This window comes from Rhodotorula toruloides (assembly GCF_000320785.1).
Source record: "Rhodotorula toruloides NP11 unplaced genomic scaffold Scaffold3, whole genome shotgun sequence".
NCBI lineage: Eukaryota > Fungi > Basidiomycota > Microbotryomycetes > Sporidiobolales > Sporidiobolaceae > Rhodotorula > Rhodotorula toruloides.
In genome coordinates this window covers 1,026,727-1,041,748 of record NW_015622963.1, presented here as the reverse complement: position 1 = coordinate 1,041,748, position 15,022 = coordinate 1,026,727, and the positions used below count along the sequence as shown (strand labels likewise).

Here is a 15,022-nt window from a genome sequence, read left to right as displayed (position 1 = left end):
CGCGCGCTCTCTCACAACCGCATCGCACAGCTCACACGCACGTGCAACAGAGTGAGCACTCCAACACTCACACTCACAGGCGAGCACAGCGCACCACTCTCGACGCACACTCGCCTCGTCGCACTTTCAGCTGACATCCCTCACACTGCGCGAACTCAGCCATCGGCGCACCCGTCCTCCCTCTTGCTCCCTCACACCAGTGCGCACCCACTCTCTCATCCTCGTGCTCTCCCCCACTGACCCACTCTCACTCGCAGCGCACCACTCAACTCAGCCATGCTCTCCCGCCTCGCCCTCCGCACCTCCCGCACCGCACCCCTCCTCCGCGCCCGCTCCACCCGCTCATACGCATCCGAAGCCTCCGAGTACACCGGCGGACCGACGTTCGAGTTGAGCGAGGAGCAGGTCGGGATTAGGGATCTCGCGAGGAGCTTTACGGTGCGTGCGGGCGCTCATTCGAATCTCGGCGAGAGAGTGGATGGCTGATTGAGAAGGGACGTGCGAGCGCAGGCTAATGAGATCATCCCCGTCGCGGCCGAGTACGACCGAACGATGAAGGTTCGTCTCCGGATCCATTTCGCTTTCAGCTTTCCCAAGCTTCCTCTCGGTGGCTTGCGCTGATGCGCGTGGTTGCGTGGCGAACAGTACCCGTGGGAGGTGATCAAGAAGGCTCACGCCGAAGGTCTGCTCAACGTCCACGTTCCCGAGGAGGTTCGTCCGCCTATCCTCTTTCCTCTTGTGCTCGCTAACGGTGCGGCGTGCGACGGGTAGTACGGCGGCGCAGGTCTCTCAGTCATGTCTTCCTCGATCGTCTCGGAAGAGTTGGCCTACGGATGCACGGGAATCCAAACCGGTTCGTCTCCCTTCCCTCCCCAAAGCCCCTCCCGCTGACATCCCTCAGCGCACAGCAATCGAAGCGAACGGACTCGCCTCGGCCCCTCTAATCGTCGCCGGCTCCGACGCCCAAAAGCGTTCGTACCTCGGTCGTTTGACGGAGGAGCCGCTGATGTGTGCGTATGGAGTGAGTGAGCCTGGGGCGGGGAGCGATGTTGCGAGTATCAAGACGAAGGCGGTTAGGGAGGGGGACAAGTTTGGTGAGTGAAGCGTTTTTGGCTTGCGAAAGGAGGATGCGAAGCTGATGCTTGTTTGGGCTCGCGCGCGCAGTTCTCAATGGACAGAAGTGCTGGATCACGAACGGAGGGTGCGTAACGCTTTCCTTCAGAGCCCCTTTTTAACGAGCTAACCATCCCCTTCCCACAGAGTCGCCAACGTCCGTTCCTCCCTCCCTCCCCTTTCCCCATCTCCTTCGCTAACCCCCTCTTCCCGCACGCAGTGGTACTTCGTCCTCGCCAAGACCGACCCGTCCGCAAAACCCCACAAAGCCCTCTCAGGCTTCATCGTCGACGCCTCGACTCCCGGCATCACCGTCGAGAACAAGTTGATCAACATGGGTCAACGCTGCTCCGATACGAGGATCATCAACTTTGAGAACGTGGTTGTGCCGAGGGAGAATTTGCTTGGGAAGGAGGGGGATGGGTTCAAGGTGCGTCTCCGTGGACTCTCCTCGCTCCGTTTCGATGAGGGGCGCTGATGAAGAGGGGAAGTAGATCGCCATGGGCGCATTCGACATCACCCGCCCGCTCGTCGCATCAGGCGCCGTCGGACTCGCCCAGCGCGCATTGGCCGAAGCAGCAAAATACGCTCACGACCGTACGTTCCCCCCTCCTCCTTCCCCTCACTCTTCCCTGATTGACGACGAGGACGGTGGTGACAGGCAAGACGTTTGGAGTCCCGATCATTCAGCATCAGGCGATTGGGACGTTGTTGGCTGAGATGGCTATCGGCGTCGAGACTGCGCGGTCCGTCCCCCCTCCCTCTCTTCCCCCTCCTCTTCTCTCCCTTGAGCGCTGATGTGAGGGGATAGGAACGCGGTCTGGCGCGCGGCATGCGCGAAGGACAACAACGACCCTCGCACGACGTACCTCGCTTCCGTTGCAAAGGCGTACGCCTCCCGAGTCGCCGTCACCAACGCCGACAAATGCGTCCAAATTCACGGCGGTGCTGTGCGTCCCATCTTTGCGTCAGACCGGACGAACGATGGCTGACGAGTCCGAGTTGAGCAGGGCTACAACACGGAGTATCCGGCTGAGAAGCTCTTCCGCGGTGCGTTCGCTACCGTCTGATGACTCTCATCAGCGTATTACGCGGCAGTTAGAAGCGTACCGAGTGGCAGAGGGCGGAGTCGAGCGACCGGAAGCTGACGAACCCCTCCCCCTTCCTGCCCTCCTCACTCCGCTACCTCCTCTGGACGCTACCGACACGCCTGGGACGCCTCGTACCGACCCGCAGACTCTAAGATCTTCGAATTGTATGAAGGTAAGCCCCGGAACGGTCGTAGCAGTCGCCAGCAACTTGGCGGATCAGGAGGAGGCGAACGGCTGCGTCCGAACCGAACTGACGCTCGCGCTTGCGCCTACGCAGGTACTACCCAGATTCAGAACCTCATCATCTCGCGCGTCGTCGCCAACGACTACGCCTAGACGAGGAGAGAGAGGGAGGAGGAGCGCATCGAGGTCGGGAGAGAGAGGCGGAGGAGACACGACGCGCTCATCCGCCCTCACGGCAGGTTGTTCTCTGAGACTGTTGCAATCGCAGTTGACGTACAGCGTACTGTCCAGAGCGCAGCAGGAGGAGAGGCGCAGGCGGCAACTGAGATAACCGAGAAGAGACCAGCCCTTTCGTCTGTTTCTCGCGCTCGCTCTCTCGACTGGCTGGTTTCCGACACGAAGCCTTCCCGAGCGGCGTGTGATGCAGATGCGAGGTAGAAATACACCAGATACCCTCCAACTCCCTGCCCTCCGTCCTCTCCCGCGTCCAACCCCCCGACTTCCCAACCGATCCCTACTTCCCCTCTCCACCCGTCCGGGACGTTTGGGTTCGTTACTTCATCTTCGCTTCGGTGAAGAGGACGTGGCGGCCGGCTGTTTGATCCGAGCAGAAGAACGAGGTCAGCCGGGGAGGTCCTAGTGCGAGAGGAGAAGACGGGGAAAGGGAAGGAGTTTACCTCGGGGGTCGTACTGCACCACGGCTCACAACGACGGTCAGCTACACCGCTCCGGCGCGCCGCTTTGTCCGTCTACACCCTGAGAGGAGCGGGGGAGAAGAAGCGCAACAAACGCACCTTCATGAACGCAAGCTTCCTCTCCGCCACCCTCGGCCTCCGCGCAACATACGAATATCCCGTCCCGACCCTGCGCAGACGACCACAACCCCTCGATGAGTGAGAAGCGGCGGGAGAAAGAGGAAAGGGTGCTCACGTCGAGAGAAGGCGGACGAGGATCGTTCTGCGTCGCGCGAGGGGTTAGTGAGGCTCTGGGAGGGATAGGAGGGAGAAAGGTACCGTGACTTTGCTTTCGCCATGAGGTGAAGGTTGTGGACGGGTGGAAAGGAGCGCGAGATGAGGACGGGGAGGTTGAGGGTCTACCACACGCTGGCTCGCTCAGGATGGCTTGCTTTGATGCTCAGATCGTTTTTGCGGCCAGTCACATGCCCTGCTAGCCGTCTCCTCGCCGCTCGAGCGTTTGCGCGCCTCCCTCGCCCTCCTCGTCGATTCTCATCAGTTACTGCTTTCCCGCTCTCGCATCGCCTCCAGGACCATCGCAGTGCCTTTCTTAGCCTCCGAAGCCGCCTCAGCAACCAAGCTACAGTCGCCGTCGGTCAGCCTCAAGCCGCTGTTGCCGTCCTCAACGCCCCTCTCCGCCCTTTGACGCTTCTACGTGCCCATACAGCACTTCCGAGGCCAGTCGTGCGGCGAAGGGACAGCAGATGGAGCAGATAGACGGTTTAGGCAGCGCGAGAAGGGCAGGACGAGCTGGAGACGACGTACACCTCCTCGTTTCCTTCAGCTTTTGCCGTCTCCCGACACTGTGCTCCTCAACACTGCCTCTTCATCCAGCACCGCTACCGACGCACCTCTGCTCAGGCTATCATGGAGGCGCGCTCTCGCGCCCCATCTCGCTTCAGAAGAGATGTCTTGCCCTCCTGCTCGCCGCGACGCCTCCCGCCGCAATCTCTTTCCTGCTCGTCCGGCAACGCGACCGTCCCGTCCCGTCACCAGAGGCACGCTCGCCGGCGACGTCTTTCAGGACGATTTCGTTCTCGGCGGAGGCTCGGACGATCCTCTCGCTTCGTCTGCTCCAAGCTCTCGTTCGTCTCGCCGGCGTTCCTCCGCCCGCGCGTGCGGCGACTGCTGGCTCAAATGCGGTCGTCGTGCCTCTCGAGCGAGGTCGGTGTGACCCAAAGCCGCGCCGGAGAACGAGGCGGAGGCGCCCCTCGAAACGAACCGTTCTGTCCTGGAACGCGTCACTTCGATCGACGTCTTCGATGCGATGCCGTCGACGTTCCGAACGGAGGACTCGCCCTCGCTTCGTCTGAGCTTTCCGTGAGGCTGAACGAACGTTCTTGCGCGATAGGGATGTCCGCGGACCCTCCGGAGCGAAGGGCGTCTCCCTCGACAGGCGCACATCTTTGCGGAAGAGGATGGCGAGATGGGCGAGTTGCTGGAACTCCGGCTGGCTGGCTGGAAGAAGCGATCTATCGAGGAAGAGACAGAAACGAGAGCTCAATCGGCGCCGTGGCAGCTGGTTACGAAAGATGGCGAGTGCGACACCTTGAGGGCTGCGGGCCGGGCAACACGGAAGGTCCGCCGTGTCGCTTGGCGGATGCCCTCTTTTGGCTCCCTTGCCTTCACTCGCCTTCACGCTTTCACCACCCAGCCATGGCTGCGACAGACCTCGAGAAGGCGCCGCCTTCGTACGACACCACCAGCACCGGCGACCATCCGCATCCGCACCACACGCACAACCACGCCCCGCTCGCCCCAGCCAGATCCCGCTCTCTGCGGCATGAGAAGCACGACAAGGTCGAGGTGGACGAGATCATCCAGTCTGAGCAGGTCTCCATCACCGGCATCAACGAGCGCAAGGTGAGCAAACGCGGCGAGGGGACACAGCCACCCCCGAATCCTTTCCCTCTTCCCTCCACCGAGGCGCTGACTTTTGCCTCGCCTGGACACAGCTCACCTGTCAGTCTGCGTCGCTTGAGGATGTAGTGGGAGTGAACGGGGAACTGACGGGCCTTGACCGCGACTCGCAGGGGTGCAAGCCGCCGCACTTCTCCTCACCGAATAGTGCGTTCAGCGCGATGCCACGTTTCTCCCGCTCCGATAGCTGACGTATGCCGCCTGCAGCGTCGTTCTCGCCATCCTCGCCTTCCCTTACTCGTTCCAGCTCCTCGGATACGCCGGCGCGACCATCACCTCGGTTCTCGTTGCCGCCTCGACATGGTACACCTCGCTCATCTTGTGGCGATTCTGCATGCGGCATCCTGAAGTCCGCGACATCGCGGACGCTGCCCAAGTCGTGTGCGGAGGACGGAGGATCGGTTGGTGGTTGGCGTGCGTTCCGACCTCTCTCTCGCCTTCTCAATCCAGCGGCTCGCCTAACTCTCGCGCGCAAACAGCTTCATCGGCCTCGCTTTGAACAACTGGTGCATTATGGGACTGCATACCGTCGCCGGCGCAACCGCGATCCAGACCATCCGCGGCGGCAAGGAAGTCACGCTCGTATGGGCGGTCGGCTTGACGCTCATCATGTGGTTCTTCTCGAACCTGCGCGACTTCAGCTCGATGAGCAAGGTTGGACTCCTCGCTTCGTCGACCATGTTCGTCTGCGTCTTGATCGTCCTCTGCGGACACGGCGTCCAGCCTCACCCGACGGGCTGGACTCCCGGACTCGTCATCACGCACTCGGTTTGGGCGCCCAAGGGAACGACCTTCGTACAAGGCATGAACGCACTGCTCAACATTGTCTACACCTATATCGGACACGCCTTGATCCCCTCGTTTGTCGGCGACATGGAGCGGCCCCAGGACTTCCCCAAGGCCCTCGCCATCTCGATGGTCGCAGAGGTCCTCCTCTTCACCGTCACCGGCGCCGTCGTCTGTGAGTTGCGCGACCAGGCCACCTCTCTGCCGTGATACTTACGCCGTTCCGCCCGAAAGACCACTACACCGGCTTTGAGCTCACGACCGCTCCCGCCTACGGCAGCCTGATCGCCAAGTACGGCAAGGTTGCGGCTGGATTCACCTTGCCGACCATCTGCATTGTTGGCGTGAGTCCCGAGACTCGGCCTTCCCACTCTCCCTCCCGCCTCGTCTTCTCGCGATGCTCGCAGCTACCGCATCCACCGCCAAGGATCCGAAGTAGACATACTGACTTTCCCGTTCCCGCAGATCCTCTACTCGCTCGTCACCTCGCGCGCTATCTACTTCCAGATCTTCAAGGAGGGTTCGCCTCACCGCAGCTCGCACACCGTCATCGGCTGGTTGTCCTGGATCGCCATCGTCTTTGGCGGATGGGTCATCTCGTTCATCATCGGCGAAGCCGTCCCGTTCTTCTCGGACTTGTTGTCCCTCATCTCGTCGTTGTTCGACTCGTGCGTTTGCGCCCTTCGCTTGCTTTCGCGTATCAGAGCTGATAAGGTTGGTCTGCAGGTGGTTCGGCTACATCCTCTGGGCGATCGCCTACTTCCAGATGACCAAAGGACGCCGCACAGCCGGCGCCATCGCGACGGCCGAGACGGTCCTCAACGTCCTCATCCTCATCACCGGACTGTTCTTCTTCACTGCCGGCACTTACGCCAGTGTGCAGTCTATCATCGACTCTTGTGAGTCGCGTGCCGTTCAAGCTGGAGGGGTGGGCGGAACTGACCGCTTTTTTCGCTCGTTCGCAGACAACAAGGGAGCTGTCAAGACGCCTTGTGAGTATACCTCCTGAGCTTGACGTCCCTCCACTCTTGCTGACGACGTTTCCCGCACAGTCACTCGCGCCAACACCGGCTTCGTCCTCGACACTTTCTAAAAGATTCCCCTCGGCGACTCCTCGAGATACCCCTCCTCCAGAACGCCCCTTCTCCTCCGCCCTCTCTCTGTACATACAGGTCTGCGCGTCGCAGCTCAACTCTGTGTCCGTTGGTTAGCTCTTATGCATCGTCTCCTGGGTTTCTATTCGTGCCATTCCTCGTCGCGCTTCGCTCGCTCGAGGCTTGAGAAGGTCGTCTCGCTTCGCCCGCTCCTTCGCCGTCTCCTTTCAAGTCGTTACCACACGCTGGGCTCTGTGCCGTCGACGCTCTCCTCCTCGCCGTCGCGCGTCACGTGCAGCGAATTCCCCCGGTCTGCCGGCGGACCTCCTCCCCACCTCGCAAAAAGCGGGTTTGCTCCTCTCGCTCTCCCTCTTCACGCTCACAGCCATGCTCGTCCGCCAGACAGCTCTCACACTCGCGCGCAGAGGCACCCGAACCCTCGCAACAACCGCCATCCGCTCTCACACACCGCTCACCGAAACCTGCTCGTCTCCCCACTTCTTCGACGCCGTCCACAAGGGCACGATCCCGTCTTTTCGACTGCTCGGACCGGATGGAGTCTTGGTCAAAGATGCGGAGGAGGAGTGGGTCCAGCGCGCGAAGGGGGAGGATGGGGAGAAGTTGAAGAGGATGCTTGAGGTCATGACTATGCTGCCCATCCTCGTGCGTCGTCGCTTTCGCTCCAAACGCTTCCTTCAAGCTTGTCGTCGCTACTGGTGAGCTGACGGAGACTCCCCGCACGCACAGGACCAAATCCTCTACTCCTCGCAACGACAAGGCCGCATCTCCTTCTACATGACCGGTTACGGCGAAGAAGGGACGGTCGTGGGTTCCGCCGCAGCGTGGGAGAACGACGACGAGGTCTTTGCCCAGTACCGCGAAGTCGGAGTCCTCATCTGGCGAGACTACCCGTCAGTCGTTTCGAACTCTCTCGGCCTGCCGTCCCATTCGCTGACTTGTAAGTTTCGCAGATTGTCGAGCTTGATGGCGCAAGTGTTCTCGACTGCTTCCGATATCGCGACCAAGGGTACGCTTCATGCCCATCTACTTGGAGCGTCGCCGCTGACCCGCTTACCTTCGCAGGTCGCCAAATGCCCGTCCACTACGGCTCGCGCGAGCACCATTTCCACACAATCTCCTCGCCTCTCGGTACACAACTACCACAAGCTGCGGGGGCCGCCTACGCGCTCAAGCGAACGCCTGGACGCGAGAACTCGTGCGTGGTTTGCTATGCGGGCGAGGGCGCGACGAGCGAGGGTGACTTTCATGCGGGCCTGAACAGTGCGTCTCCCGAGAGGTTCGCAGCGAACGAGGCTGACGGAGATGTGGATGCAGTGGCGAGCGTCCTCGGCGGTCCGCTTGTCTACGTTGTCCGAGTGCGTTTTCCCTTCTTTCCGCTCCGCTGAACTCTCGCTGATCCTTTTGTACCCGCAGAACAACGGGTAGTCAGAAGAAACTGGACCGCTCGTGCGGAAGCTAACAAGTCTAGCCGCGCAGCTTCGCCATCTCGACCCCCGTCTCGCAGCAGTACGCCGGCGACAGCATCGCTGCTCGCGGACCCGGCTACGGCATCGAGACCGTCCGTGTAGACGGCAATGACCCGCTCGCTGTCTACTTGGCGTGCAAGGAGGCGCGACGGAAGGCCGTTGAGGGACAGAAGCCGGTCTTGGTCGAGGTGAATCCGCTTTGCGACCTTTTCGACGTTGCGAAGGTGCTCACGTGAGTCGGTGCGCAGGCCATGACCTACCGCGTCGGACACCACTCCACATCGGACGACTCCTCCGCCTACCGCTCGCTCTCCGCCGTCGAGTCGGTCAAGAAGCTCGATTCGCCCATCCACCGTCTGCGCCGCTACCTCGAGTCGCTCTCGCCCGCTCTCTGGTCCGCCGAGCACGACGCCAAGATCAAAGACGAGAGCAAGCGCGCGATTTTGCGCGAGTTCAGCAAGGCCGAGAAGGAGAAGAAGCCGCAGCTCGCGGAGATGTTTGGCGATGTCTTCGCGCCGGTGCAGGGGGAGGAGGGACAGCGGTATGGAGGTCTTGAGCGACCGCAGTATGAGCAGAAGGCGGAGTTGAAGCGGTTGATTGAGAAGTGGGGCGAGACGCAGACTTGGAAGAAGGAGCTCGAGAAGTTCGCGGGGGGTAAAGAAGCGGTCGCGAAGTGGTAGACTTCCTCCGATATTGCACTGACACCTATCTTGCTTCTCGTTGATGGTCTACACCTCGTATGCCTCTGCGAGAGCCGGCTCGAACGTCAGCACAGTCGAGCGGTTCACACAGCAAGAACGCTGCTCACGCAATGCCTCCCACGCTTCCTCCTTCTCCCTCGCGAGCAATTTGCGCTTCTCCTCTCCGCCTCGCAGCGTAGCCTTGACCGGGAAAGGTTCGGCCTTGCTGTTGAACCCGTCGGTGAAAGCGAAGATGTCGGGCTTGGGTGCTCCTGCCGGCGTCTCGAGCGTGAAGTGGTGCACGATGTGCACGATGGCGATCCAGAGACCTCGTTCGGCGACGTGCATGCCTGCGCAGAAGGAAGATGAGCTAGGAAACGAGGGCCTTCTCGGAGCGGCCAACTCACCAGGACAGATCCGCCTCCCCCAGCCAAACGCCGAGTGGCCCGCTTTCTGCGGATACGGCATGGCGCCCGACTCGCGCGGATCCTCGATGTACCGCTCGGGGCGGAAAAGGTCCGGCTCAGGGAAGTAAGCCGGGTCGCGGTGGATTGCCCAGGTGTTGCAGAGAATCGTGGAGCCTTTTGGGATGCGGTAACCGTCGTAGATGTCGTCTTCGGTGCTGGCGTGAGGTGTGCCTCCGAGGACGGCGACGGGTCGCCAGCGCAGAACCTCCTTGAGAAGAGCGCGGCAATACGGGAGCTGCGCGAACCAGAGAGCAAGAGGCTCGTCAGTTCCCGTCCACAACGGCGGAGCGCTCGGTAGAAACGGGCGCGCACGTTCGCTTCGTCGTCCCATGTCGGACTGCGAGACGAGCCGACAACCTGATCGAGCTCTTGTTGCGCCTTGCGCTGCGCCTCCGGGTGCGTCACCATGGCAAGGACGAACGCGATCAGGCTGCCGGAAGACGTCTCGACGCCTGTAGAAAGCAGTTGTCCGTCAGCTGGCACGGAACCATACGGAGATCACACCAGGACGCACCGGCGCCAAAGATCCCGCCTGTCAACAAGCCGAACTCTTCCTCCGAGATGCCGAGCGAGTCGAAGCGCTCATAGAGATCCTTCGTAAAGCTCTGAGCGGCGGTCCCATTGCCCATGCGCTCCTTCACCGTCTCGGCGAGCGACATCCAGAACGAGTGGCTCTCGTCGCGTGAAGCGCGCCATGTCTTCTTGTACGGCGTAAGGAACTCGGGAAAGTCTTGGAGGATTGGGTAGGTGTCGAGGACTTGCTTGCCGGGTAGGCTGTTGTGCACGAGGTCAGCGTCGAGTTGCGTTTAGAGATTGGCGGCGCTCACTTGGCTCGTCCAATGTCTTCCATGCGCTTGATGACACTCTGCACGAAGCCCACCTTGACGTCGTCGACGCGTCGACCGTCTGCAAACCGAGTTGAGCATGAACCGGGATGGGATGGGCAAGCGGTACGCACAGGCGATTGCGACGACTGTACTCGCCGCGTACCGCTCAAGACACTTCTCCCAGCCGAGACCTTCTTGATGGTGGAGGAACTGCAACTCCTGCTGTCAGTAGGTGCCTTCGAGGTCAAGCGGAAGGCAGCGACCCACATCCCAGCACAACCTCTTCGCCTCCCACTCCTGTATTGGCCTATAGTCATCCGCGCGCTTCTCCATCAAAGCCGAGTGGTAGATCTTGCGCTGGTTGCGCCACTTGGCGTTATAAGGGAGGAAGAGGAGGGCGTTGTTGCCTGTCGCGAGTTCGCCCATTACGACGAAGCGAGGTCGCGAGCTGTACTTGTTCGAGCGCTTGTCGAGGAGGTCGGCGGCGACTTTGGGCGAAGAGACGACTAACAGCCGGAGAAGAGTGAGGGGTCAGTCAATCCGGTATTCTACCGCGGGGGAGGCCGAGACGAACCGATGGTCGGCTTCGGTCCCGTCCAGATGGTGTAGTATCCCCTCGACCGATACTCCTCCCTCTCACCGATCTCCGCCAGCTTCAGCCATGGCTTCGCCCTCGGAATCAAGCTGCGATGGTCGCCCCATCCGAAGAACGAAGCGCGGGGACCGGGCGGGAGGTTGCGAGGATAGGTGAGCAGCGTGTAGAGGGCGTAGAGCGCGGGCGGTGCGAGGAGCGCTATCAAGAGAGCGAGAAGAGACGGGGACAAGTTGAGGTGGGGAAGCAAGTCGACGGCCATCCTCGCTCGTCGGAACCCGTTGCTGCTGGTCGTAGGAAGCTTGCCGGCGTTTCAAGAGCAGGAATGAGCGAGTGTTGAGGGAGAACGAGGCGTGTGAATACATGTGGGGCTCAGCGGAGGAAAAAGCGAGGTGCCGGCAGGCGGCGGCAGCGAGAGGGAGGGGATGCTGAGCAGTGCAGAGGCTCCGCCGAGACGGGTGGTCGCACGGAGGGAACGTTGAGCGAGTGCCGAGGGCCGTGTGGAGGCGAAAGCAGGAGGCGGCAAGGGAATCTGCGAGGACAGCCGTCAGCGAAGTTGGCATGAGAGAAAAGGCCAGCTTACTGCATGTACAGTCAGACAACAGAAGCTTTGTACGGTAGATAGACTGAGGGAACTCAGTACACGCCTGGGAAGACAATCCACTTTGCGCCCTTCTCCTCCCACTCCTTCCCGAACGTCTTGCGGTACCACGCATGCCCGCTCCTCGCGCGCGGCAGCATTGCGCCTATCTCTTGCCACAGGAAGAGCGCCGGCGGCTGTAGGTACCATCCCTTGAGCGGCTTGAGCGGGCCGGGAAGCGCCTTAAGCGAGAGGGAGGGGATGAGGGAGGAGACTGGCGTTGGCGGGAAAGGCGCTGGTGCAAGTGCGAAGGTGGCGAAGAGGAAGCCGAGCCATTCGAACCACTCCGACGAGTACGACGGGTGCGAGACGAAGCGGTACAGGCCGCCTTGCGGAATCGAGTACCGGTCCTTGGGCGAAGCCGACTCCTTGCCCTTGCCCTTCTTCTCCTTCGCCTGCTTCTTGCGCTTGATATTGTAGAGAACCTCGTCGTGGTAGATGTTGGAGCACAGGCCTGCCGCCCACATCGCCGCGCCGAGGAGGAAGACCGGCTTCGCCCATCCCGCATCGCGCAGTCCCGAGTTTGCGACCGCCTTGCCTGTCTGCGGAATTCCGCCTGCGAGCCAGACGCCGATGGTGCCGCCGTTGGCAAGGTTGAAGAGGGCGGAGAGGAGCGGGATGATGATGTTCATTCGTGCACGGCCGGGATTGCGAATCGAAGAGATGACGGAGCGGTTGGCGTAGTGAACAAGGTAGCATCCCGCGAGGACTTGTCGCGCAAGGGGAAGAGCGCGGAAGGCGGAGACGATGCGATTGGGGGAGAAGGAGAGGAAGGAGGACGAGCTGGAATTGAGCGGGAGTGAAAGGCCGTAGAGGAAGGTGATGGGCGAGACGATCTCCATGAGCATCCATCCGATGTCTCCATGGACGGCGAGTCGCTTCCAGGTGCCGAATTTGCCGAACGGCGCATCTGCGAGAGGGGCGAGAGATGTCAAGGTGCGGTTCCAGGGGATCGAGGGCGAAGACGCACCGATAACGCAGCTGCCGGGTCCGCCCACGAATCCAAATCCAACAAATAGCCTCTGCACGGCCGCGTAGAGTCCCACCGTCCCGTACTGCCCCTTCAGACCGTCAACGAGATGCGTGAGGTAAGAGGTCGCGGATGAAGCCATCGCGTCGCCGTGAGGTGTTCTGGTCAGAGCAGTCAAATCTGTGGTGCACTAAAGCTTGAACTAAGCGTCTTCGAGCCGTCAGCGTGACTTGGTCGAATGTCAACCTCGAAACTGATGAAGCTCGCAGGTTGAGCCACACCACACACCTCGCAGCGATGCCGAACAACCGGGTGAAGACGCTCAAGGCCGTCCAGGGCAAGAAGACCAAGGTTGCGTCGGGCCAGGTGCACCCCAACTCGCGGAGGGCGAAGCAGCTTCAGCGGGTCGAGCTGCGGGCGAAGAAGCTCGAGCACGACGCCAAGGTCAGGAGGGTCGCAGAGGTGCACGAGAGTGAGTCCAGACGCCTTTCTAGGGCTGCTTGAGCTAGCCATCAGCCACTTACGGAAGGTCGGCGAGCTGACACCGCCCACTTTCGCCTCCTCAGTGGACCGACACCTCTACTTCGTCCACGCCCTCCCCTCAGATGCGACTTCCGTCTCCCTCCCCGACTTGCACCAGATCTTGAACGACTACTTGAACCGGAATGAGGCGGAACTTGTCGAGTTGAAGCACGAGAGGGAGGGGCGGAGTTGGCGGAAAGGCGAGGGCAAGGGGAAGCGCGAGACGGAGCTGGAGAAGCTGCGCGAGGAAGAGGAGAGCGAGTACAAGACCGGTTTCGGTGCGTCAGGTGTCGAGATGTGCGTCAGGCGAAACGGGCCGGTCGCTGACTTCGTTCTTCCCGTCCTTCTATCGCAGTCCTCCCTGACTTGACATTGGCGGAGAACGTCGTCATCTGCCGACAGTGGATCAAGCCTGCGCCGGCGAAGGAGGGCAAGAACACGAAGGGAGGCGACCCTTCGTACCTCGGGCGGTACGTTCGCGCTTTCCCACACCTTTCCTTTCTCCGCTCATGTCTTTTCGTAAATGCAGCATCCGACTGATTCGGCTCTTCAAGGACGAGCCGAACGTTGTCGTCGTTGCGCAGAAGGGCGCACGAGAGACGTGGCAGGAGGGCGAGGGTGAGGTCGAGATGGGCGACGTCGAGGAGGCGGCATAGTCGACGACCTCCATTGCGCATCCCTTTCACTTGGTCTCTGCTCAGGTTTTCCTCGCATCTCTCCTTGTTGTGTTGCTATTCCATCCTGCATTGCGGCTCTTCTGAACGATGGAAAAAGACTGGGATAAAGACGCTCTATTGCGCTGGCTGCTCGCTCATGCAGTGCCTGCGCTACTTGTACAGCCCATCTGGTGTGATGAGGACATCCGGCAGGCGGTCCCATTCATTCGTTGGAATCTCCTCGCCGTCCTGCACCAGCTGAGCCTTCAGAGCGAGCGCAACTGTCCGGCCGAGGTCTCGTCAGTCCCCCAGATTCTCGCCCCTGTACAACAACCCGAGGGAAGGGAGATGCACCTGTCGGAGGCGCCTTCTTGCTGAACCTCTGCGGATAATCCAGACACTGGGTGATGTAGCGATCGTAATATCCGCGGCCGTGCCCTAGCCGTCGTCGGTACGGGTCAAAGGCGAGACCGGGGACGACAATCAAGTCGAGTCCGGGTGAAGGAGGGTGTGCGGCTGTGTGCAAGGTGGAAGAGAAGGTCAGAACTGCGGTTTCGGGTGAAAGAATCGAAAGAACAGAGAGCGAACCGTCTTCTAGGCCATCGACCTGCGAGATTGCGTCAATCTCCAGCTCCAGAACGGACAAACGCTGGACAGGAAGCCGCTTCCGACGCACCTCGCTCGGATCCAGCTCGCGAATTCCCCAGCGGTTCTCCTTCAGCCCCTCGAAGTGGCTCTTGTCCCGCAACCGCAGCATGAGCATCTTGGTCTTGTCGTTTATGGGGCAGTAAGGGATGTAGATGCGCTTGCCCTCGTCGAGCGCGCGGAGGATGAGCGAGTCTGTCTGGACTTCGCCAGACGGTGTCGAGACATAGCACGAGATGGATTGGGCGGCGGTGTAGTATGGCGATGCGAAGAGTCTGTCGAGCACTGCCTGGGCTGCGCGCATGCAACAAGCGCGATGTCAATGCTGTTCTCGCCGCGAGAAGAGGGGACGCACATTCTGCGAGGACGGTCGCGGGTGGCAGCTGCTTGAGCCGTTGCTGGACGTGCTTCCTGAGCTGCTTCTTGGCCTGCTGCACAGCTGTCCCGCTCGTCAACGTCGCCATCGTGTCGTGGCACGCACAAAGAGCAGAACTCCCCACTCTTCGGCAAGGACGCCTTGCTTGGATTGCTTTAAACGGCGCTTGCTGCCTTGCTGGACACGGCAGTACTCTCAAGGGAGGCCTACACGGACACCGTCGGCAACTGCGCTTCTTC

General features: G+C 61.1%; 8 protein-coding genes across 8 annotated transcripts; 4 read left to right on the top strand and 4 right to left on the bottom strand.

Annotated features, from left to right (window-relative positions):
• Positions 1 to 276: 276 nt before the first annotated feature.
• On the top strand, positions 277 to 2,540 carry RHTO_04971 (medium-chain-acyl-CoA dehydrogenase; the record flags this gene model as incomplete). Its single annotated transcript, XM_016418634.1, has 14 exons — positions 277 to 438; positions 511 to 558; positions 646 to 711; positions 772 to 853; positions 909 to 1,094; positions 1,165 to 1,201; positions 1,261 to 1,270; positions 1,334 to 1,543; positions 1,608 to 1,710; positions 1,775 to 1,859; positions 1,925 to 2,063; positions 2,124 to 2,163; positions 2,350 to 2,376; positions 2,482 to 2,540. 14 exons carry the CDS (start codon positions 277 to 279, stop codon positions 2,538 to 2,540), a joined length of 1,254 nt encoding a protein of 417 aa, XP_016275910.1.
• A 400-nt stretch (positions 2,541 to 2,940) lies between these two features.
• Positions 2,941 to 3,420, bottom strand: RHTO_04970 (50S ribosomal protein l33; the record flags this gene model as incomplete). The annotated part of the gene is made up of 5 exons (XM_016418633.1): positions 2,941 to 2,981; positions 3,065 to 3,077; positions 3,182 to 3,251; positions 3,318 to 3,344; positions 3,401 to 3,420. The coding sequence occupies 5 exons, from the start codon at positions 3,418 to 3,420 to the stop codon at positions 2,941 to 2,943; spliced, it is 171 nt and encodes a 56-aa protein (XP_016275909.1).
• Positions 3,421 to 4,777: 1,357 nt separating this feature from the next.
• Positions 4,778 to 6,920, top strand: RHTO_04969 (neutral amino acid permease; the record flags this gene model as incomplete). Its single annotated transcript, XM_016418632.1, has 10 exons — positions 4,778 to 4,984; positions 5,077 to 5,083; positions 5,155 to 5,188; positions 5,249 to 5,455; positions 5,521 to 6,002; positions 6,062 to 6,171; positions 6,293 to 6,495; positions 6,554 to 6,726; positions 6,793 to 6,819; positions 6,880 to 6,920. 10 exons carry the CDS (start codon positions 4,778 to 4,780, stop codon positions 6,918 to 6,920), a joined length of 1,491 nt encoding a protein of 496 aa, XP_016275908.1.
• A 388-nt stretch (positions 6,921 to 7,308) lies between these two features.
• RHTO_04968 (2-oxoisovalerate dehydrogenase E1 component, alpha subunit) lies at positions 7,309 to 9,088 on the top strand (the record flags this gene model as incomplete). The annotated part of the gene is made up of 8 exons (XM_016418631.1): positions 7,309 to 7,584; positions 7,669 to 7,832; positions 7,893 to 7,948; positions 8,005 to 8,202; positions 8,257 to 8,297; positions 8,356 to 8,363; positions 8,419 to 8,596; positions 8,657 to 9,088. The coding sequence occupies 8 exons, from the start codon at positions 7,309 to 7,311 to the stop codon at positions 9,086 to 9,088; spliced, it is 1,353 nt and encodes a 450-aa protein (XP_016275907.1).
• A 48-nt stretch (positions 9,089 to 9,136) lies between these two features.
• On the bottom strand, positions 9,137 to 11,236 carry RHTO_04967 (cytochrome P450, family 17, subfamily A (steroid 17alpha-monooxygenase); the record flags this gene model as incomplete). The annotated part of the gene is made up of 9 exons (XM_016418630.1): positions 9,137 to 9,153; positions 9,217 to 9,438; positions 9,496 to 9,790; positions 9,868 to 10,007; positions 10,070 to 10,329; positions 10,383 to 10,461; positions 10,514 to 10,592; positions 10,650 to 10,888; positions 10,957 to 11,236. 9 exons carry the CDS (start codon positions 11,234 to 11,236, stop codon positions 9,137 to 9,139), a joined length of 1,611 nt encoding a protein of 536 aa, XP_016275906.1.
• Positions 11,237 to 11,610: 374 nt separating this feature from the next.
• On the bottom strand, positions 11,611 to 12,726 carry RHTO_04966 (3-oxo-5-alpha-steroid 4-dehydrogenase 1; the record flags this gene model as incomplete). The annotated part of the gene is made up of 2 exons (XM_016418629.1): positions 11,611 to 12,524; positions 12,585 to 12,726. 2 exons carry the CDS (start codon positions 12,724 to 12,726, stop codon positions 11,611 to 11,613), a joined length of 1,056 nt encoding a protein of 351 aa, XP_016275905.1.
• A 155-nt stretch (positions 12,727 to 12,881) lies between these two features.
• Positions 12,882 to 13,762, top strand: RHTO_04965 (protein of unknown function DUF2962; the record flags this gene model as incomplete). The annotated part of the gene is made up of 4 exons (XM_016418628.1): positions 12,882 to 13,056; positions 13,151 to 13,384; positions 13,462 to 13,576; positions 13,636 to 13,762. 4 exons carry the CDS (start codon positions 12,882 to 12,884, stop codon positions 13,760 to 13,762), a joined length of 651 nt encoding a protein of 216 aa, XP_016275904.1.
• Positions 13,763 to 13,933: 171 nt separating this feature from the next.
• Positions 13,934 to 14,871, bottom strand: RHTO_04964 (5-formyltetrahydrofolate cyclo-ligase; the record flags this gene model as incomplete). The annotated part of the gene is made up of 5 exons (XM_016418627.1): positions 13,934 to 14,043; positions 14,117 to 14,278; positions 14,351 to 14,369; positions 14,439 to 14,701; positions 14,763 to 14,871. The coding sequence occupies 5 exons, from the start codon at positions 14,869 to 14,871 to the stop codon at positions 13,934 to 13,936; spliced, it is 663 nt and encodes a 220-aa protein (XP_016275903.1).
• Between the last annotated feature and the right edge of the window lie 151 nt (positions 14,872 to 15,022).